This window comes from Dunckerocampus dactyliophorus, chromosome 19 (genome assembly GCF_027744805.1).
Source record: "Dunckerocampus dactyliophorus isolate RoL2022-P2 chromosome 19, RoL_Ddac_1.1, whole genome shotgun sequence".
Classification (NCBI taxonomy): domain Eukaryota; kingdom Metazoa; phylum Chordata; class Actinopteri; order Syngnathiformes; family Syngnathidae; genus Dunckerocampus; species Dunckerocampus dactyliophorus.
This window is the reverse complement of record NC_072837.1, coordinates 11,049,027-11,073,666: the sequence shown is the minus strand read 5'-3', so window position 1 is coordinate 11,073,666 and position 24,640 is coordinate 11,049,027. Positions and strand designations below refer to the sequence as shown.

Genomic DNA, 24,640 nt, shown 5'->3' with positions numbered 1-24,640 from the left:
AAGTTAATTCATGCTAGCACACTGCCTTTTACCACACACGTCAAACAGCGATGTAATAATCTCTCTGGAAAAACTTGCCTGGAACTTGAACTGGTGGACGGTGGGTCGGCATTCATTTTGGGCTTTTAATTTGACGTTATTCATGTCTTAGTTTTACACAATAAATAATAAATAAGATAAATTAGATCGCTATAATGTACGAACCACACCGGTCCGTGGGTCAAAAAAGGTTGGGGACCACTGGTCTAGACCAGGGATTTTCAGGGAGAGACGAAAATCTGGGCCTCCCTGCTTAGGCTGCTGCCCCCGCGACCCGATCTCAGATAAGCGGTAGAAGATGGATGGATGTCACAAGATCTCAAGATTAAAACATGACAACATTTCTCGTTCAGGATAAAAATGTCTCGTGGGCACTAAGCCTGGGGTAATAATAAATAAATAAATTACTCATGCAACAAATGAAAATGAACTTGATAATTTTGCGGGCCTCGATATATTGCCGTGTGCGTACGTGTCTGTTTTCCTCGTTTTTCGCCTTCAAAGAAGAACGGCGTGAACGGAGTGAGCCCTTTTGTCAGTCATACAGTCTCGGGGGGGGGCATGGCCACCAGATCAGAAATAAAAATATTGCATAGATTATAGATTAGATATATAATTATCACACTATACTGCCTCTTCACTTATAACAATCACCTAAGATGTTTTGCTCAGGTAGCTTAGCATACTGTAGTGTTGTGGGGGTTGCCTTTGGACTACCCAGCATGCCCTGTGGGCACTTGGAAATATCAATTACATTTCTGTTTGTTGTTACGCTTAGTTGTTGTGACCCACTTACAATGACAGTTCATTGTTGTTGTGTGCCAACTTATTTGTTACATGTTGTGGTGTTTATTTGTTGGTTTGTGTCGTGACTGTCGCCCTGTTTGATGACTCGCTCTGTTTGCACTGTGTTGTCAACATAGTTGTTTGCTAAAAGTGCCTCTGACCATTGTTTGTTGAAAACAAAGTGTGTCCTTCACATTTTTTAAAAACCCATACCTTGTATTTTTAACACTGGATGTACTAATACAGTAATATAACGAACAAAAAACATACTTTTGACTTTAAAATAGTTTATTTCATGAACAATATCTAAATTCACATACACAGTAAGGGTAGAAAATGCAGGACTTCATATCGCCTCCTTTAGGATGTTGTTGGGAATGGGTATGTGGGTAGAACTAGGACAGTGCTACACGTCAAGGATGCAGGTCGTAGCCTAAATTTGGGGGACATGTGGTGTGTTTAGGTACCTGTGAGACAAAGACATACACTCCTGAACCTAAACTTAAGACTTGGGGTAAATTACTCAAGTGGTTGTCCCTCGCAATATCGCGGTTCGAATATCGCTCCCTCGCTAAACAGTGGCAAGGTGGCAGTAATGACACAAAACATTGAGACACTGCCTTACATTACATTACCTTAACACTGTATGAAGTCAGCCATGGCCGGTCTGACACGTTTCCTGCCATTTCATGTTTAAGTGGTAAATTTTTGGCTCCTTAAGTTTAGAAGAAATAAATTTGAGGCTAACTGGTTAGCTCGCTAGCTTGCTAGCTAAGTCCCTGCAGCATAAGAGTTGCGCAATGTCACGTAAACAATGCATAATAGGAGTGTAAAGGTGACTATAGGTGTGTTATTTCATCTGAAGGGATCTAATAATGTTAAAAAACGTATTTAGAAAGTCATAAACAGGTTTTCTATCCTCTACCCTGCTGGAAAAACCAGCACAGACCGGCTACAAGCATGACCAGCGTATGTTGTGTTTTAGTGCTGGTGATGGTAGCATAGACCAGCATGGTCCACCAGCATTGACCAGCACTGACCAGCATAGACCAGCATGGTCCACCAGCTAAACCAGCACCAAACCATCATAGACCAGCACAATTTCCATGCTGGTCTAAGCTGTTTTTTTCAGCAGGGTAACTACGAAAATATTCCATTTATTAACACTGAATCCTATATCACAGAAATTCATTTATCACGGTCGCGTCTGGAGCCAATTAACTGCGGGCGACTGCACCCGCATTTTGTGCTGGTGGATTGTAACCAGCATTACCCCTTTTCCACTGTGACTGGTTCGGAGCTGGTTCAGAGTAGGTTGGGTTCTGCATTATCATGGTTCCACAGGGGTGCTGAACTGGTGCCGTATTTTTTGGTTTAACTCAAAAGCTTGCCGGGCTGGGTGCTGAACCGTTTGCGTAACGAAGTGGGGGAGGTGTTACCTCAAGTAAATACCTCCCTGTTACCTTCGTTCCAACTTCGTTGACTCATTTTTTGTAAATGTGAGAGCCAGAGCAGACTTTTATTTAGTCAACAAATGCCGGAATTTTACCGTTCTATTACGCAAATGTCTGAAAATATTTTGCGCCTCTGATCACAACGTCTGTCAAACAGTGCAGTGAATAATGTGGAGGATTATTAAAATTGAAATTCATTCACACATTACTTAATATTAAATCTCTGTAATGAAGGACTGTGTTTCCACCACATACTTACTATAAACTGCATTTAACTCAGTCAGGCTGTTTGTCGCGCTTAAAAAGTCATTTGTTGTCAGACATTCACAGTGACGTTGTGAACTCCTGATGGCAAATAAAAAAAAAAAAGTATTTCTATCTTTGAGTTACACAAGTCATGCCATTGTTGTCCTTGATCTCGCAGAAGCTGTTTTGTGTTTCCTGGACTGCAGGTAGCTCGCAATTTTTTTATGTACTTACTCACGGGTACTTGCTTTGGCAAAATCTTTTACTTACTCACCCCCCACTACCACTAGCTAAATTAAAAAAGTAAACCAGGTCGCATGTCATTCATTGTGCAACTGTTACTCTAACCTAAAAAAATTATCAATTCACTCGCTCATCTCGCCAGTTTCATGATTTCACTGACTCATGGGTACTCGACAAACATTAGAGTTTCACTCACTCACTGGTGCTGGACTGGACTGGACTGGAGTTTTACTGACTCACGGGTACTCAAAAAAGATTTCAGTTTCACTGAGTCACAGGCGCTCGATAAAGACTTGAGTTTCACTGATTCACGTGTACTTGACGCAGACTCGAGTTATATTGATTCACTGGTACTTGACAAATATTCAAGTTTCACTGACTCACAGGTACTCAACAAAGACTTGAGTTTATCTGCTTGATGGGTACTTGACGAAGAGTTTCGCTGACTCAAGGGTGTTCAAGAAAGACTCAAGTTTCAATGAGTTATGGTTACTCTATGAATACTCGGCTTTCATTGACTTACGGGTGCACGACCAAGACTGGAGTTTCATTGAATCACAGGTACTTGACAAAGACTTGAGTTTCACTGACTCACAGATACTCGACGAAGACTCAAGTTTCACTGACTCAAAGGTCCTCAAAAAATACTCAAGTTTAACTGACTCACGTGTACTTGACAAAGGCTTGAGTTTATCTGCCTCACGGAGGCTTGACAGCGACTCAAGTTTCACTGATTCACAGGTCCTTGACGAATACTCAAGTTTAACTGACTCACAGGTACTTGACAAAGGCTTGAGTTTCACTGACTCACGGAAGCTTGACAAGGACTCAAATTTCACTGGTTCACGGGTACAACTTGTTGTGTATGTGCCAGTTGCTGCGCATGCGCTGTGTGGATGGTAACTTGAGTGAATCGAGTACCCGATTCACTTCAGTGAGTGACCGACTCATAAGGACTGGAGTCAGTCAAGGAATCACTAGTAGTGAACAGAAGAAGAATAAGTAAATTTTGCGATCATTATTTCCGGTAATTGTACATGGAGTACATAGTCACAGTACATCTATTGAAGTGTACTCATGCAAGTATTCAATTTGGGCATTCTGAGTGCAACATGACCGAGTACTGCATTTTGCCATACTTCTTGGTGTGAGTGTACTTCCACATTCAAAACACAAAGTGTAAGTACAGACGTGCGCAAATTGAGCCACAGCCACTGTCTTAGTGCGTCTAACCTTGGCAGTAAAAACTTCTTGTGCCTTTCAACTGTCTTGCCTCCTGCAATGACAGAAAACCATTTTGGCTTTGCCATCAGGACGTCATGAGAGTGCGAACGTCTGACAGAAAACCTGACCTTTTAAGGTTTTCGATCAGCAGATAAACAGTCTCTATTTATCATCTTTTGCATCTTTCTTCTTTTTGCATTTTGATGCTCTACTAATCTGGTTAAAGCGCAAGACGCAAATCATTTTTCTTAGGTCTTAAGACTTTGTTCAGGAGTGTATCTCCAAAATGCAGTAATTACTACTCCACCCGCCCCGGTTACCAATATAGGAGGCAGTATCTTACTTTGATGTAATGTATTGTAGCAAGCAATGGTGCTGTACAGTGTATAGTGTCAGTGGAGGTGACGCCTATGTCCACTGTTGCGTTTATTTGATGAAGAAAGACTGACTGATTGTAGTCGATAATTTCCCTTTGTGCTTCATTCGTTCTTCTTCGTTCTTACATTGGAAGAAATCCTTACCAAAGAAGAAGGCATTTTGGTCCCTTGCTTCAACAGAGCTGGAAAAGTACAACATGGCTTCCCTGTTTTAAGTACATAGTACACACTGGAAGACCTTCACCTGTGTGGCTGGATTATCATCCATGATTTTGAGTACACAGCCAGACATTGTGAAAGATTAAATACAACATTTGTGCAAACAATAGGTGTGTAAATGAGTCTTTTAGCTGGGAGTTTCCAAATGTTTCTCATCGTGGAACAACACCAAAACAACAATAAGAAGGCATTTGCTGCTATACAGAACCTCAGTGTTTGAGTTCAAATGTCAAAGAGTACATTAAAATGCACGAGTCATTCTTTTTTTTTTTTCCTTTAGCAGTGTGCTCCAACTCATCCACCCATCCCACCCGTTTCTGACTCACTGTTGCTACGACGGGTGAGTTTCTGAAGCGAGGAGACTGGAGAGCTATGCTGTGCCGGGCAGTACTCGGGTGCTTCACCCTGCTGTGCCTGAGACAAACTGTGCAAACGTTACTGTGCTCTTCAACCTGTATGCTACCATCGCTGCTACCGGTACGTGTAAGTGACTGTACCACTTCAGAAGAAGCTGCGGAAGTGTGTGTGGGTGTGTGTATGTGTGTGTTCATATCGTGAATGTTTCCCAGGCAGTGATCGACTCACGACGACCAATCCAACCGTGTATGGTAGATACAGTTCATATATACACTATGTCATCGAACAGGAAGTATGTGTCCCTTCTCTTTTGAAAGAACAAATCAGAGGAAACTCTCTTTGCTTTGTCTCGTACAAAAAGAACTCTAGTAAATATGGCAGTTTGTGTATCCAGACGTCTTTCCAGAAGTCGGTTGTTACGAGGTAACCAGGGAGTAGATCATACTGAAACACAAGAAGAAAAACGGAAGTGAGTGAGTAGAAAAAAATGAATAGTCAGGGTTAGGCTTATAAATGCTATCTAAAACACGTGATTATTCTAAATATAACATTTTCCTCATTCAGTACCATGAGAAAGTGTCTCTATACTTTTGATTGGTAGTGTACAGCTTCAACCATTCGATCATTTGTCTCTGTTCTGTAAACAGTGTGTCTAAAAAACCTCAAGCAACGCTTTTTTGTTTCACTTTGAACATTGTTTGTAGCTGAAATAACAAATGAAAAAAATGTAAGTCCTCCTAACCCTAACCCATGTTATAACCACGATAAAAAATAATTTTGAAAAAAATATTAAAAACCTGAACTGAAGAGCATTGTCTAATGTATGGGTGTCCAAAGTGCAGCCCCTTTGGGCCATGTTTGACCTGTAGCTCGTTTTTTATTGAAAAAGCATATGCATAAAGTAGTCCCTCAGTTGGGCTTTGCTAACAATCACCTGGTTTTGGTGGCATTTGCTGACCTCATAGCCGGTGTTTTGGTGCGGTTGGTGTTCACACTTGCACTCACGTGAGGCGCACCACAAGTGGACCGAGACCCATCTCTGAAGTGGTCTCAGTCCGCTTGTTTGGTCCGGTCCAAGGTTTGGTGGACTGTGTTCACACCTGATCAAACGAACCGTACCGGTAAAGCAAAATACTTAAGTTTGACAAGTGTGAACGCATCCTGAGACAGAGCTGCCAACTCTTCCGAATTCTGTGGAAGACCGCCGGAAATTGCCCTTGGTGACTGACATCCGGACTGAAGTTACAAATCTCCCCAATTGTGATGTTTTCATGTAGATATAAAATATTGTAGCTTTTGCCTGAACTGAACGTTGGGAGTTTGGGGTGGTGGTGGTGGGGTTGTTAGCCCTGGATATACTGGATTGCAAACACCAAATATTGGCAGCTCTGCCTGTGTGTGTTTTGCAGATATGTGAATTTGCCTCTGCACAAGAATATAACCCAAAATTGAGATTACCAGAACAAAATTGTCAGGATCTCTCCAGATCCCTCCTCCCACTTCACCCTTCCCTTATTTTTTATCCCCTTATTGCGGCATCCTGATGTATGACTCCTTAAAGGCCCGCCCGGAGGAGGAAACATCACCAGATTGTTATCAAATCTTGATTCCACTTCTTCCGTGTCTGACCCCTCTGCTTCATTTGCTGCCCAGCTTTCTACACTGCCCACCGAGGATTACCACCACCTCTTTTCACATACTCTCAGTGTCTGCATTTTGGTGTTCAGCCCACGAACCCAGTACCAATCCCTGACAAATATGGTGCAGGGTTGTTTGATCCTTGCAATCTGGAGGACAATAGGTTGCCCTGAAAGCCTGGCTTATGTTTCTGTTTAGCTTTTGCGTTGCTTGACACGCACCTACACAATAATCTAACCTTGCGTTGTGGCACTGAGAACTGTAAGGGCTGTGATTGGTCGGCTTTTGGTACCTTTGCGAGTGCCTTCTCCTCAAAGTAATTAATTCCAGTGCCAAAATCACTTTCTGTTTGTCCTTAATTACTATTGTTCACTAGTAACGCACAAGTTAATAGTCCACGCGTGTCATGGTTACTCACTGACTCACCGGAAAACACTGCCCCTTGCATTTCCGCAGATAACTTCACGGCATACACTCAACCCCAACGCGGAACTCTGAAAGGATCAAGACTACGAAGAAGCATAAACCAGACTTAAGATGTCCCAGGTGATCCAGACCATCAACCAATGGTCTACGGTGGCACTGGAATTTCAAAGAAGAGTCTTACAAAGAAGAGGTGCACATAGCAGTGCTTCTCAAACCATGGAGTGGACCTTTACAGGGTCCTAAACCCGTGGTTACATTCATTGGGGTGAAGAAGCTAGAGGTTGGGACCTGAGGTGGGTTCAGGTCTGCTCTGTTGGGTCTTGAAAGGTACTGTAGAGATGTTGTTCTGTCTTTGGGTTGTCCTCATGTTAATATACAACACATTTAATTCCCTGGCTGCTGAAATATCAAGTGACAGGTGTCGCTTATTTCATACCTCATTAGTTTTACACATCTGAAGCTGACTAGTTTGTGTGCACGAGAGAGTGTATTAGGAAGGTCATATTTTCATGCCAAGGGGAAAGAACAACTTTATCAAAAATATTTGTTCCATAAATACACACATCTAAAAAGCCTATATATACCTATGTCCATCTTGGGGAGGATTATTATATAACAGGTGCAACTCATTCCTGCGAGAGAAACAACACATTGAGAAGCAAAATGAGTTAAGGAAACTGGTACGTTCAAAGCATCAGTATTACCATAGTTTCTTGACTATACCGCGCACCAGTATGTAAGCCGCATCCACTACATTTAAAGAGCAAAAAAGATTTGTGCATATACAGGCCGCACCAGTCTATAAGCCGCAGGTGTCCACATCGTAACATGGGATAGAGTATTTAGTACACAGAAAGATGTTACACAAAAAGATTTTTTAAACTTTTGATTAAATAAATGCTTTTTTCCAAACAGTGCATTGTAAAATGGCTAGTTAAACAGTGCTGAACAGTGAGTCTAAGATAGCTAGTTAAACAGTAGCCTACCAGCAATATCATTCATCACCGTCCTCCTCCTCCTGGGAACTAAAACCACTAAAGTCGTCTTGACAAGCATCACCTTTGAACAGCCTCATAATTCCTTCATCACACACTTTGTCAGTCTCTCTCTTTCTCTCATTCGCCGTCACTGTTCATTGTTTAGCCATTTAGCTTGAGCTGTCCTCTTCATTCAGTCCAGCCTTTTGATACACGTTGGTGATAGTGGACGGCTGGTAGTCCGAGTAGTCCAAACAGAAGCTGTAGTAATTCTACACTTCATCACACTTAGGATGTGCTAGAGATCACTGCATAAGACTTCAAAACGTGATATTAGCTTCCGCTTGACTTGTCCACGTGTCACTACTTCCTGAAGCTGAACTCTAAGCATCACCCATTCATCCATTTTCTATACCGCTTCTCCTCTTTAGGGTCGCGTGGCATGCTGGCTTCGGGCGACAGGCGGGGTACACCCCAGACTGGTCGCCAGCCAATGGACAATTTAGAATCGCCAATTAACCTAACATGCATGTTGCCTCTGCACCGGATATTACAGAATTCGCAAGAGATAGAAGTTTTGTACTTGTCATATATTGATAGACAAGTTTTATATAAAGTAAGTGTTACCTTTCACGTCTCAGTCTCCAGCTGGAGGCGGGTGCCTCTGCTGCTGATTGGCTGTCTGGCTACTTAAAACCAATTGTTTATAGTTGGGAGACACTGCTTTTGTCTTCCATGCTGCAAGGACGTGCTTGTTTGGACTTCTTCTACTTTTTGGACATTTAATTTGTTGTTGTGTCTTCTAAAAGTACATAAAGCTGTTTCCCTGCCATCCGGCATGGCCCTCTGCTTTTCTTTGTTTTATAAGAGTACGTTTTCATGGTGCCTTTTGTCAGCTCAAGACAAAGCTCAGCCGATGCCTGCCGCTCCCTCCTTTGTTGGCTCTGTTGTACTTCAAAGACAATAACAGAATATCAACAAAAAACATTAAATAAAGATTATAATTTTTTTTTTTTTTATTGAGCAAAGTAATTATTTTACTGAGACCCCTTTATGTCCCCGTGAAGCCACAAATGAATCCTGTCTTTCAGTAAGAAGGTGAGATAAAATGTTGTGTCTGCCAGTGTTCTCTTTAAACAGCAGATCAATCTAGTATGTGTAAGAGTTGGACGGGAAGAAGCGATATGAATATGCCAGATGGTTTAAGTTAAGTTGAATGCTCCAATAAAAACTAGTGTCACTGGGGTAAGGACATCACAATAAATCCTAAATCTTTCATCTAATGTATAAATACATAATGAATAATGCAACACTGATCCTGTAGTTACCATGACCTTGCTTCATTGCATTTCATTTTCCATTGTTTTCTTTGAACTTGTCCTTGTAAGGTGTTCTTTATTCAAGGATCGAACAAGCTCTGAGAAATAAGACATTTGCATGTACAGTAGTACCTCGGTTTTTGTTGTTAATTCATTCTAGAAGGTCCACGGACAACCAAAACATGCAAAATTTTTCCTATAGGAAATAATGTAAATCCAAAAAAAGGGAGATTTGGTGTTGAGTTTGTCATCCGAAATAGCTGAATGAACAAGCAATTCTATCAATGTACCAAAGGATAAAATACAACAGTTTGTTATGCACAATATTGTACCATAACCAAACCAGTGTATGAAAACCGAGGCAAAAGTTTCGTCGCAAACTGTTCGAAAACCGAGGTTAGACTGTATTTTGTGACGACTGAGTTAAAATATCCTATGGAAATGTTTTTATGTGTGACTAAATTAGTAACTCTGATGTAATTCCATGCCAGAAGGGAGCAAACCATCGCTTTCAAAGTCAAACTATGTTCAGAGGACTGACAGTTTTTGTGTTTTATAGCTAAAACAAATACAATACAGTGCAACCTGTTTAAGTCAACATCACTTGGATTGGAATTAGGGATGTGGCCGATCTGATCTGTAAAGGTTTCGATACCAGCGTAATTAACAGATTCGAATTGTCGGATACCACCTGCGGAGATATCCGATCCATGGGCTATGTCTGTGCTTTAATGCCGCTTACTCTGGTAGCTGGCTGCAAAATGTAAATCAGCATGTTGTATCTAGTGCGGCTAAAGTTTGTGAAGTTACTAATCCTCGTCTCCATGGTGGTCAAATAAACTACATTTCTCAAGTATCAGTATCGCTGCAGGAGGACGATCGAGGAATAGCGAAGGGACATACAGTTGTCCCTTTTTTATTGCGGTTAACTGGTTCCAGACACAACCGTAATAAGTGAATTTTCGCAAAGTAGGATTCACTATTAATAAATGGAATATTTTCATAGTTATGGCATAGAAAGCCTGTTTACGATCTTCTAAATGAACATTATTAGAGCCCTCTAGACATCAAATTACACCCACATAGCCATCTTTACACCCCTATTACCCAATATAGTAGATATAATCACAGAAAATAAGACATATTAGACATAAACAAGATAACAGACTCACACATTAGCAGGTCCTTGTTTTTTTCTGGACAGCATACTTCCTGCGGTGGCTATTGTCTCAGCAATGTACTGTTTTAATCGCTTTGCAGTCGTATTACTAAATATAGTAGACATAATAAGAGTAAATAAGCTATTTAAGATGTAAATAAAATTCCTGCGTGTGTGTGTAACAGCAATTGTGTTCCGCAATGGACCTTAGTGGCATGTGCACAAATGTGCGGAGGACAGGAAAATCGGAGGTTTAGAATTAATTTTTGCGTGTCGTGAAATAATTTAAACCTGCAATAAATACCATGTCTAGTGCCTGTCTCACCAAAAAATTACTGTCACCTAGTGGCCAATGTGGAATACTACATTCACAATTAGAATGCTTCTTCTGCCTTGTACTTCTTCTAAAAACATGCATGTTAGGTTTATTTGCGACTCTAAATTGTCCATAGGTACGAATGTGAGTGTGAATGGTTGTTTGTCTATATGTGCCCTGCGATCGGCTGGTGACCAGTCCAGGCTGTACCCCGCCTCTTGCCCGAAGTCAGCTGGGATAGGCTCCAGCATATCCGCAACCCCAGTGAGGATAGGTGGCAGAGAAAATGGATGGATGGTTTTTTATGCTTGAAAACGCTTAATTTAGGCCAAGAATAAGTACAATTGACTTAAATATGCATTTTTTTTAATAATAGGCCGTATTCAAACACAAAACAGCAATCATTAATTTATTATTTTTTTTAAAACCGCTATGTCATGAGGGACGACTGTGCATGCATACATTCATACATATACTTGCCTGTAGAGAGGAGTTCATTACAGCCTCGTATAATCGAGAATAATGGTAATAATACTATGAAAGCAAACACAGTTCTGGTATCTGAATATAGTATCAATATGTGCAAATATCCAAATTCAAATAGATCGGAGTTGACATAACCGAAAATAGCCATTGCTTTCACATTTACATGTGACTTTGATGAGCTGGTCAAATTAGACGTGGTGTTGACATGAACGGGTTCAACTTCCACTATTCAAGTTGAATATTAATTTGCAACATTTGTGTACAATTCAACTGCACAGGCAATCATCGTGAAAATGTGCTTTGAATGTCATCGTGAACACACTTGGCTGTTGATGCGGTCGATATTGGTAATGGTTTTGCATGTGTATGTGTCATATCCCACTGTAATATGTCCCATAATGTTGACAAACCATATGCAAACGTTGAATCACAGCATTATCACACACATACTGTACAACAACCACAACAACTCCATGTTAAATGTGACATTATTTTAGAGGACTAGTTTGAGACAAACAACTAGGAAAGAAGAAAATCAAAACAAATGTGCAAAAACACGTGACCACTTTACAGCTAGAAGCCATACTTATACACAACGTATATATACAGTATATACATATTTGCTGGCCGCAACTTTAGGTGCACCTGCACAATCAAATTAGGTAGTTTGATAGCCCACGGCTTTTGGCTCACTGTAGCGCTGCTGGACTTAACTGTCAGTCAGTGGGGATGTGTGGATGTGGGTTCGAGCCTGGGCAGGGTGTAGGTTAATTCTGTAGCTGCTGCCATCAAGTGGAAGAGCATTTGATTGGTCTGCCTGTCACTATACATCGCTGGCATAGATAGGTGAACAAAGACACATCCTCTGTAGTAAATCAATAATAATTTTCGGACCGTGGAGCGGTGGTTGGGAATCACTGATCTAAAGGATTCATATATTTTGTTGGTGCAGGTTTACCTAATATTGCGGCTAGCGTTAGTGCATGAGCAGTGTTTATTGGCAACGGAAAAACTCTTGGAAAATGAGTGTGCTACTGGTACTACTGTATTGTGAATAAAAGTACATCGAAGTCAAATATACAAGGTTAAAAATGTAAGGATGGTACCTTGCGAGTGTTCCCACTGATAAGACCTATTAGAGGGATATTTCCAGGTTCCACACACTGCAGCCCCCACATGACACATGGAACAAGATCCGTAGTGATTATTATCAGCACCAATAGACAAGGACAGCATATTCACATGACATCAACACATTTCATTAAACATGCGTGAAAGGACTTTCATCATGTCAATTCTTCAAGTGCTTGTCAATGAAGTAAAGAATCAAATTCTCTCAACATCACATGCATTAGCAACAACCAAGCCTAAACGTAAAACCCTAACTAGTGTAGCAGACGTGAGCTTGCATGTGACTGCTAGAGAAATGGTTGCTTTATTCAGAGAGTTGCACTCATACTGCTTCACCAGACCTTGAAAGACCGAAATAAAAGGTCTGATGATCGCTCACCAAAACAGTTTTACCTGTATTGTCACCATTTCCCTTGCGTCCTAGGTCTAGATTTGTTGTTGTTGGGTTTTTTTTTTGTCTATGCTCGCCTGTGATACATGTACGGCTCCCATGCTGTGTGCTGGAGGCTCACCAGTAGAGATAGTAGAAGAAGGAGAGGACAAAGAAGGACAGCTTGCACCAGGCCTCCTTCAGGCAGAACTTGAGCGTGTCACCATTCATCACCGATGCCGGGTCGTAGAGCAACTCCTTGGTGTCCGTCGGGGAATGGAAGTACCTACCGCAGGGGGCAGAGACCACACCACGGGTAGTTGACCCGTTCCACGCCACAAGATAGCGATGGGAGTGTTGGGGAATGGAGGTTAAATGGGGAAGATGATGTCGAGAGAGTGGGGAAGAAAACAGCATGGGGAAAGAATGTTGATCATGGATGAAAATGGCAGACCTGTCAAGCTTGGGGTTTTTCAACATGCTGAAAGTATCAGTGTCTAATCAGCCTCAATTTTAGCATTGGGCAGGATCTAATAGACCTCTGTGGCCTTTGAAAAGACCGTGAAATGGCCGCACGGTGGCCTAGTGGCCACGCAGTCAGGACGTTTGAAAGATCTGGGTTTGAATCGCCGTTGGTCATCTCTGTGTAGAGTTTGCATGTTCTCCCTCTAACCCCGAAATTGTTCATAGCTATGAATGTGAGTGTGAATGATTGTTTGACTATATGTACCCTGTGATTGGCTGACGACCAGGACAGCCTCTTGCCCAAAGTCAGCCGGGATAGGCTCCAGCATACCCCCGCGACCCTAGTGAGGACAAGCGGCGTAGAAAATGGACGGATGGATTCATATTTGTAAATAACATCAGTTTAGGGTAAATCAGATGAGTTTTCTACAAAAAATGTCCTTACTATGGAGATTAAAAGTACATAAAGGCAGGATCTAACACAAATAAAAAATTATGTTGATCAAAAATCAACCATGAATGGGTCATGAATGTAGAATCCAATGAGGGAAGGATCCACCATATAGTGGCAACTACTATACCGTGTATAAGGTATACAGTGGACCCCTCTTTTATTACGGTTAAATTGGTTCCAGACCCAATCGTTTTTCCGCAAAGTAGGATTCCTTATTTATAAATTTAATATTTTCATAGCTAGATCATAGTAAACCTGTTTACGACCTTCTAAATATGTTTTTTTTAACATTATTAGAGCCCTCTAGACATGAAATAAAACACCTTTACACTTGTATTACCCAATATAGTCGACATAATAACAGGAAATAAGACATATTAGACATAAATTAGACATAACATACACTCACGTTAGCATTGGGAGAGTTTTCTGGGCAGCGTACTTCCTTGTTTCATTAATGTAAAATTACTGACACCTAGTGACCGGTGTAGAATACTATGTATTACGTCTTTGAATGCGTCTTCTGAATGCCTTACATTTGTGTTTTCGTTCATTTAGCCATTGTTATGCTTGGAAATGCTTAATTTAGGCCAAGAATACATGCAAACTTGCTGAAATATGCATATTTTGTACTACTGATAGGCCGCAGTCAACCACGAAACAGCGATAATTTATAAAATAATTTACATTGAAAAACCTGGATAGAGTGAAGATGTGAAATCGGAACTGCAAAGTGGTGAAGGACGACTGTATTAGTATACCTTGAAGTAGTATATATAAGATACATACATATACATATAAATGTTACTGCAGCATTTATACAAATGTCGTTGGAGGCTAACATCAAATAGCCTACAATTATATTTAAAATCTCATTACTGAAGTTTGCTGAGCATTACATATATTCTAAATTGTACACCCAATTATTTTATTTAATAATCACTGATGATACAGTATATGTAATATAATCCTTCAAAACATTCAAGATCATAAAAAATGTATCCCTGGAACTTTACATAAAACATTAGTCAGATCTTAATTATTGACATCCAGTCCATAATCGAATACTCAATATTACCATTTTTTTAAATAGCTTTATTAACATTGCATTAGAGGGAACATTTTCTCGTAATGCATGCATTTCATTGACATAATTCAGGCATATGCAGGCGGTAGGTAACCGTTAAAGATGTTCACCTGTATATCTTAATTCTAAAAAGAAAGGAAAGATTGGAGACAGGCTGGAAAGATTTGCTCATCTTATCCCCACAATCTGATAGAAACACCATGATGAAATGTAAAGCTTGGCAGGTACAGCAACATACAACTAAACAGAGGACTTTATAGCCAACTGTCAATTTGGGTTTTTCTTAACTGATAAAACACGTTTGTGACATGTCTTGTTGAGTTAAGATACGTCATATTCTCAGAAGTTGAGTTTGCTTAATATTTGAATGGACGTTCAAAGATGTGGAGACTTAAAGATCTGGTATGGTGACTGACATGGGTGAACATGTCAAACACTCCAAAATGAGAAACCGAAAAGGCACAAACCCAAAAACAACTGAATGAAAAGAAATGCATCACATTTACGCAACAAAACGCCAAAATTGGCCAGGCTACGAGGGGCGCCAGACCTGAGGGATATCCGTCTTTAAAGATTTAAACAATAATATTTTAAAATATCATAGAGCAACCGATTTTACGACCACTCTAAACATTTTACTTTTTCATTCCACCAGGTGTGGTAGCCAGGCTAACTTCCTGGAGATTTTTAATGTGTTTTTGGTTTTGGATTGTTTCTGTCTTTGGAGTGTTTGGATGGTGCTGCCATTTTTTTTTTTGTCGGTCAACGTATAACGGGGGTATGCTTTCTTAAAGTCCTTGGGGTCATGGGCTATTATCTGGAGATTCTCTATTCACTTCACTTCATTGAAACTAGGAGTAGTGTAACTAGAGCTCTGTTTGTGTATGAAGTCCAGTCTCATTTCAAAAAGCAGAAATCTATTTCAGAGTTTGTTCAAAGTTGAGGTAAAAATGGGGTCGCAAACATGGACTTTGTTTGTGCTCAAAAAAACACTGGATTTCTCACGCTATCTGCTGCGTTCTGCCATAACTCAAAGCAACACGTGTTGCTCGGTGGCTGTCTGATACGGTATGCTGCACCATACACATTTAGACAACAATAACTGTGGACAATGTTTGGTTTTGATATTGATGTATGTCTGTATGACTCATGCAATCATGAAATATTCAGTAATGCCCAAGAATCTTTCATGCATAGTTCGATGACGACACATACTGTACTGTCATTTAAGATAGTGAGAATACATTATATGTTTCATGTATGTATTCCGAGCACTTTATTTGCACCATTTCCTGCACAAAACATCACTACTGCTACTAAACATCAAACAAACACATCAAGAAAACACATCTGACACACACACACACACACACACATACACAGGTGTTTCATTTTTAGTGGAACCACTGAACCACAGAAGCCTTCTAATCAGTGAACATTTAAATATGTACACATTTGAACAAGAGTAGGCAAGAGATGGTAAATTCTGTTGAAATTGCGAGTGAGCGCTGAAGAATTGAAGCTAAACTGAAATGCTGTACGGAAAATGTAGAATTACAGGACAAGTAGGAATAAATTGCCTGAATGTTTTGATGCCTGACTGGTGTGAATGGCTTGAGGAAAAAAAAATGGCATTCATTTCTATGGAAATTGTTGGCCCGGGAAATGTGGAATTATGACAAAAATTGAATTTTTTTTGGCATGTGCGAAATAGATCGCACAAATGTTCTGAATGAGCTGACGGTTCGGATGTTGGCATGATTTGAATCGGTTGAGAAATGTGTCTCTTGTGGAATTGTCCATTCATTTTCAATGGGAGTTATGTCACAAAAAAGTGGGAATTTGCAACAACTCCAGTCAGCAAACATAAGAAATGGAGGCAGAAAGTCAGAGCCCATCAAACAAGCCATAGCTCTCCGCAGCATATTATGAGCCCCTTAAGAGCCATCAACATCCCCCCAGTACAGAGAAATACTGCTTCTCCACTGTAGTAGTATTTGTTCATAAACACGTTTATTTACTGTATACTCATACCTGATAGTTTGACTCTTCCTCTGTATTATTACAACTGGCTGCCATCGATCAGTGTCTTCCCTATTTGGCATGCGACTCTGCCACTTTTCATCATAATTTTGATTTACCGCAGCTGTGACATCCGATTCATGTCTGATTTTTATTAATATATGATACAAGCCATATATAATATTTCTGCTCAGACATTTTCAAATTGGGTCGCCATTAAAGGCAGCCGAAAGTAGTAGGTTAGCGTGATATATAATTAATACGGCCGTCAATAAATTACTTTTTCAAAATGCTTTTTGTCTCACTCCCCCCGTCTTGCTTTTGCATATTGTAGCTCAGGGGTCACCAACGTGGTGCCCGCGGGCACCGGGTAGCCCCCCACGACCACATGAGGCGCCCTCAAGCCTGCTTTCCATTCAGCTTTTCAGTTAATAATGTGAGAACACTAAAAAGAAATGCATTCGGAAAAGCAAAATGTGAGTTGTGGATACCAGCATGCTCTTAACGTTCTGGTAAAACAAGCATATTCGGTTTGTTTTGGGTTGAAATAAGGTATAAAAATAATTGTTACAAAAATGAGTAGCTCTTGGCCATTTTCATTTTGTAAAAGTAGCTCTCACAAGAAAAAACGTTGGTGACCCCTGTTGTAGCTCTACTTAAAACCTCACTAAAATCCAAATGTGAAAAATGCAAATTCTAGCAATTTTTCAACTGGTTTTAAGATTCTGACCAGGAGTGTATATGTGTGCGTATGTTTGGCTCTCCATCAGTGTTGCGCTCCACTGAATCACCTTGTTTAGATTCGATATCCCTCACATTCTTTCCATCTCTGTCTTGAACGTTATCTCAGAACCAGCAACTTCAACTTGAAACTGTGTGTTTCGAGGAAATGTTGCCGAAATTAAGTTCCTGGTGCTTTTTCTGGGGTGAAAGAAGTCCCTGCTCAACGGGCAGCACATTCTAAGTACCCAGGGACCTTAGGGCAACTTTTGCAGTGCTGGATATTTGCTTTGAGTATTTCATTTCACCGCCCATGTTTGAAATCTGCAGCTGTTCACTTACTCACTACTATTTTGTAGATTCTCGATATTGGCTTCTTCACCGATATTTGAACATTTCTTAACCAATACCAACTGATACCGTTATAGGCAGCAGCTCATCCGTCAAACTAATGTCACGAAATGAGCACTTGATGCTTCTTTACAAGTGATGTGCAATACAAGTTATTGCTGCGTGTGATCCTTCTTGAGGCGTAATAATAGAATATAATTATTAAAGGAAGACGCTGGACTTTATGCAAATTGCATATCTACACTCCGAAGGCGACACTTGGATGTAATTCTAGACCGTGAATGTACTGAGCTCCACGCTCTGTGGAGCATTGTGCGCGCCGATATAATTATTGACAGAAAAAACAATACCAATTTGATCCCATATCTCATTTTTATGCCATTATCGGCTGATGTTATCAAACATCCCTATTATTTTGATTTAACATTGTTACATTGTGCTCAGAAACGGAATTATAGAAAAAAGCCCACCACATGTACTCAACAAAAACATAAACGCTAGTTAGTGTCTAAATCTGTGTTCGTGAGCAATCATAAGTCATAATTCATCCACATCACAGGTGTGGCATATCGAGATGCTGATTAGACAGCATGACTTTTGCACAGGTGTATTTCCAGGAATTGTGTACAGATTCTTGCAACATGGGGCCGTGTATTATCAGGCTGCAATATGAGGTGATGATCGTGGATGAATGGCCTAACAATCGGCCTCAGGAGCTCGTCACGGTATCTCTGTGCATTCAAAACGCCATCATAACATGTCCAAAACATATGCCTGCTGATACCATAACCCCACCGCCACCTTGGGCCACAGTGTGTGCAAGTGGGCATGTCCGATATTATTGGCCGATATTGGCAGAAAACTGAAATGTCGGATCATATTGGTATCGTTTTTTTTGGCGTGCGAGCGAGACCTCATTTACAGTAACTGCACCATGCTACACCGAGTTGTTATGCAATAGTTGTTGTACAGCGGAAAGTGGTAGCGGCATATCAATAAGTATACTTAAAGATATCTGGAAGGCGACTGATTAACTTAAGGTAAATCCTTATACAGTCGTCCCTCGTTCATCACGTTTAATCAGTTCCAGACCTGATAAGTGAATTTCCACGAAGTAGTTTTCAGCATAGAAAACCTGTTTATGACTTTCTAAATACTATGACTTTATTCTTCTAAATAATACGACTTTTTAAAGCATTTTTAGAGTCCTGTAGACATGAAATACCACAAGATCACTGCAAGGGCGCAAGAGACGGCCACAGCTTTAAGCATAGCATGCGAGTGAGCTAACTAGTTAGCCTCCAATTTATTTACTCAAACGTAAGAAAGGGTTTCAAACTGAGTGGGGAAGAAGGACAAAGTAAGAAGACAAAAACTTACCACTTCCACACGGAATGGGAGGCTAACTTTTTTTCACTCTATCATGTCGGACATGCTATGGCTGACTACATGCAGTGTGAAAGTAAGGTCGTGTCATGTCATGTCTCATCAATGTTTTGTGTCATTGCCGACGCCCAGTGACCAGAATACTTCATACGATTTGTCTTTCAATATTTTTGGACTAATAATGGGCCGTAGTCAACCACGAAATAGAGATAATTAATCAATTAATTTTTGAAAAAACGCAATAGATTGAGAGAGCAATGTCCGAGCCGTGATGTAGCGAGGGACGACTGTATATTGTAACTTGTTAAATGGTGTGACATGAATGTTTTGTTGTCCCAGCAAAGCCATTGACTTGCTATCTAACAATGTTTGCCACTAATAGTGTTATACTGTCACATTAGGCAAAGGATCACCATTTGGCTTAATGTATCATACAATGTTCCGGGGACCTCGACACCACAGGAACCTTCTTTTAGTTCCAGGAACTACAATTACCCAGAACTAAAAACTTGAACATTTGGTGGAAAGGGAGCTTTTTTGCTCTCTTTCCCTCATTTCCTTGTCAGTTCATCTCTGAGCTGCATAGGAAGCAGCATCTGTAGCCAGCAGGCATTTGGCACAGTCTCCAATTAATGAAGTACTGATGTGTTTTCTCTCCTTTCCTCTGCAACAACAACCAGCTGAGCTCAAACCCATCAAGCTGCTAGCATCAGGCCTATACTGATGGGAAGAACAGTCGTAATGACAGAGAAAGAAGAATTAATGCTGACCCATTTTCCAGTATGCCTTACAGGGGACTACAGAAATGTAATATACACTTATCTGAAACACTGATAGCCTATACTTGATTTTAATCTCTGCATTCATTTCAGCATGTGCTGTGATTAAATGCATCCAAGGCGATTAGTTCCAGACCAATTACATTTCCATGAATGCACAAACCAGTTAAATAAAGAACCGTGCACCCCTTTTAACACTTTGTTGGAGCACTTTTGATTCCCCCGCAAAAACTTGCCATGTGAATGGCCCTATTTATGTCAACTGACCTGAGTTAGGATTTGATACAGGTCTGGGCTTTGCTATGGTCCATTACGGACCTTGACATATAGCCAATCAATTCTTTAAGTATTTTAAGCCGTGATGGTGCGCTTCAATTTTGACCAGCGCATCTTTGTGAAATGATACGGAACTGGTTGATCAGCTCTGGAAATCGACTGACCAATCGCATGTGAGTTAAGCCATTCCACATGATTCTACTCAGCCACTCAAATCTCTGCATTGGTGCATTGTGACTCTAAATACAACAGAGACAGACGAAAGAGAAATGAAGCAAGTGAGATGGAAAAAACAAAGAAGATAGAAACGAGTGATAGATACAGATAGAGAGGACAGCAAGATTGTTAAGATTATAGGGAACGATAGAAACGAGTGATGGATATAAATAAAGACAGCCAGACGAGTGAAACCTACCAAAAAAGAAGAGAAAAACGAGTGATAGATACAGAGAAAGAGGACAGCAAGATTACAGACAACAATAAAAACGAGTGGCCGATACGGATAAAGAGGACAGCGAGACGAGTGAGCGTTACGAGGAAAGAAGATAGAAATGAGTGATAGATTCAGATAAAGAAGACAGTGGATAAAGAGAACAGAGAGACAAGTAAAACTTACAGGGAAAGAAGATAGCAACGAGTGATAGTGACGGTTAAAAAGGACAGCGAGACGAGTTATTGTTACGTGGAAAGAAGATAGCAACGAGTGATAGAGACGGTTAAAAAGGACAGCGAGACGAGTTATTGTTACGTGGAAAGAAGATAGCAACGAGTGATAGTGACGGTTAAAAAAGACAGCGAGACAAGTTAATGTTACGTGGAAAGAAGATAGCAACGAGTGATAGAGACGGTTAAAAAGGACAGCGAGACGAGTTATTGTTACGTGGAAAGAAGATAGCAACGAGTGATAGAGATGGTTAAAAAGGACAGCGAGACGAGTTAATGTTACGTGGAAAGAAGATAGCAACGAGTGATAGAGATGGTTAAAAAGGACAGCGAGACGAGTTAATGTTACGTGGAAAGAAGATAGCAACGAGTGATAGTGACTTTTAAAAAGGACAGCGAGACGAGTTAATGTTACGTGGAAAGAAGATAGCAACGAGAGATAGAGACGGTTAAAGAGGACAGCGAGACGAGTGAACATAACGGGGAAAGTAGATAGAAATGAGTGCTAGATACGGATAAAGAATGATGAATGAAAGTTATGGGGAAAAAAGAGAGATATGATTTCCCTCCACTCTCTTGCTACCAAACGGGCTGGATGACAACAGGGTTTACTCCGTGCATCAGTCTCAACACCTGCGTGCGTTGGCTGTATATGAATGAACGGAGTGAGTGAACTCTCCTGTCAGTCATTCAGCCTCTTTGCCCGAGTGAGGAGAGGCGGGCCAGCAAGTGAGTACTTGCTAGCTGTGTGTGTCATGTGCTGGTTTTGGGGGTGAAGTTCTGTCTCCTGCTTACCCTGCCCCTTCTTGACTGCAGAGTGTTTCAACGCAATTCCGTTTTGCCTTACCATTATGCGTACAATACAGAGACAGATCACAAGGACAGTCCCAAACTCAAGGATACAACAGAACGTTACTGAATGTTCACTTATTTTTCTAAATTTATGTCACTTTTCAATTCTTTTTCTATTTGGCACATTCATATAGTCCAGGAGTCCCCAACCCCCGGGCCGCGGCTCGGTACCGGGCCGTGGGTCATTTGGCACTGGGCCGCACAGAAAAAAAAATTCCATTATTTCATTTTTTTATGTTTTATTTTGAAAAGTGGCCGGATTCTCTCTGTTACATCCATCTCACGTGACGCATGTCCATTGTGCGTGTGCTAACTTTATCTCACGCCGCACAGATAGACTACGACTGTATTTTTACCATTTTTCTTTCACCTCATATTTGGTGTCAAATGCTGATACTATGTGGGAATGCATAAAGGTAAGTTTTGATGACTTATTGAGTGCTAATGTGCACATTTGTCTCAAGTTAATTCATGCTAGCACACTGCCTTTTACCACACACGTCAAACAGCCATGTAATAATCTCTCTGGAAAAACTTGGCTGGAACTTGAACTGAACTCATACTTGAACTCATAAATAAGATAAATTAGATCGCTAGAATGTACGACCCCCCCTGGTCCGCGGTAGATTTATCGGAACACAAGCCGGTCCGTGTGTCAAAAAAGGTTGGGGACCACTGCTATAGTCCATGCGGATTTTTCTGGCTGTGGTGGCTTTGCTCATGACTGGTGCTAAGTAACGTCATACAGTGTGTTTATGTGTCTATTACGAGATGCTCACTCTACGTTTATGGCATTTCAGTGAATGCAAGTTAAGCGAAGTTGTCTGCAGTTGCTGACAGGTTGCAGGGTGCGTGTCTGCCCTAAGTTATCTACATACTCCCGTTTGCCAAATTACAGCTAGTCACATTTTCATCACTACAGGCTGTGTCGCGTTCATGCTCCATAAATTATAGATTTCACTGCGACTTCTACATCAGGCTTAGGCTGTTTTACCACTATGATTTCCCAGCCGTTTTCAAAAGACGATTTTGACTGATCTTTCAAGGCACACAGAATATTGTGTTCTCTGGCTATATAAACATGGAACCTACGAAAAGAAAGACTGGACTCCCGGCTTTCATCACACAAAAAAAGTTTGTTTCTACCGTTTTCCGTTCTTTAGTAACGCGCAGTAGAACATAGGTAAGTTTCAGGAAAATATCAGTTGCCAACTAGAAAAGAGAGAAAACGAGCTTTTTGTGAAAACATACATTTCAAACATACAGTAACTTTCACTTGGACACAAATATCTAAACAACTGTACCACAACATAAACAACACAAAAACGTATTTTTGGTTTAGCAATTAATTTACAAATATAACACCATGAACTATTTACAGTGTTCAAAGCAACGACTCCACACTTGTTTGGGTCGCCAAGTTCCCGTAGTGGCTGTGGTCCTCCTCATTTGCTTGGAGTCTGCACAGCATATCCCTGCGTTACCATTTACATCACAAATTTTTCAAGTCATTTGACGTGTTTTTGAGCGAACAGGAATTTTTCCCGACATTATCCCGTGTGGACAGATAAATGTGCCAAAAGGCTTTTTGTTTTGTTAGTTTCGGTGCAGACAAGGCCTTACATCGCTGATCAAACCTTTGTCCTTACATTAACTTACATTAACTTTGTGTCAGATAGACAAACACACGCACACACACACACACACACACACACACACGCACACACACACAGAACATAAAAAGGACAATAGATGGTTCCTATTCACCTCCAAGTGTTGTAGAAGAGCAGGGGGATGTTGAGGCCCACAGTCAGCCATTCCTGGGCACACAGGAACATGATACAGAAGAGTACATGGATCGAGTACTCCGGTAGCACCAACTACATGACGGCGAGACACAGAAGACGAAAACAGGAGAATGAGTCACAGATCTATGACAGTACAGTAAACCAAACCTCAGTATCGACATACATCGAATTTGAAAACGCCTCAATCACACCAACTCACGAAGCTGCTTTGAATAAACAGTTTATTGCCTGGTTGACATACAAATAAAAAAAAAAAAAACACCTGAGTCAAGTTAGGTTTAAACTCAACCATCTAAAACTGTCACTTAAAATGCCCCAAGCAATAAAAGACCTTCAAAGTCCTTTTCCGCATTGGTAGTGCTCAGTGTTCCTTGATTGAATTATGTTAAGCACATTTCTCTCTGAAATAACAACTATATTAATAAACAGCAACTATATTTAAACACATCTTAGGGGCAGTTGGTTTGCGGATGCCAAATAATCTTATTTAATGCCTGCAAGGAAGCCGCATAATTAGAATGAAAATCCTTAGCTTTTCCTTTTTTATTTCTAAACCACAACATATTTATCTGCATGCATTCCTGATGGATAAATGTGCCAGTAGCGATTATAGAGACTTTAGCCAAAGATGAGTGCTTTAGCAATGGCAGCTGTCATCAGTCATGTCAATAGTCCTGCCTGCCCTATGCGACAATCCCAGCCTTTGCCTTAAACTGGAACCAGGTTGGAAAAACAAACTAATACATCCAATTGTGTCACTGTGCCACCTTGTTGGTGTTTCATCATTGAATAGTGCCGATTTTTAGACAAAATGTATGCATATTTAATCAAAATTTACGTATTCTTGACATAAATGAAGAATGTCAAGCATCGAAATGGCTAAATGAACCGAAATAGACGCATTCAGAAGACGTGACGTAGTATTCTGCACTGGTCACTAGGGGTCAGTAATGTTACACTCAAGAGACAACAGCCACTGCAGGAGTACTGCACAGACAGGAAGTACAAAG

At 40.7% G+C, this 24,640-nt stretch overlaps 1 protein-coding gene across 8 annotated transcripts in view; it reads right to left on the bottom strand.

Annotated features, from left to right (window-relative positions):
- Positions 1–732: 732 nt before the first annotated feature.
- The window catches only part of cnih3 (cornichon family AMPA receptor auxiliary protein 3), a 78,216-nt gene continuing 54,308 nt past the window's right edge, over positions 733–24,640 (bottom strand). The window contains exons 4-8 of one of the 8 annotated variants that reach the window (XR_008566921.1): positions 23,591–23,702; positions 12,910–13,057; positions 12,373–12,429; positions 7,594–7,641; positions 1,006–5,389 (exon numbers count right to left, since the gene is read on the bottom strand). Coding sequence is in view for 6 of the 8 variants with exons in the window: in XM_054761555.1 (XP_054617530.1) it covers positions 12,402–12,429; positions 12,910–13,057; positions 23,591–23,702 (288 nt within the window). In the remaining 2 variants the exon portion in view is untranslated. Of the gene's footprint in view, positions 12,430–12,909; positions 13,058–23,093; positions 23,298–23,589; positions 23,703–24,640 lie in introns of those variants that run through there. The other 7 variants (XR_008566920.1, XM_054761555.1, XM_054761554.1 and 4 more) reach the window with 7 other exon arrangements.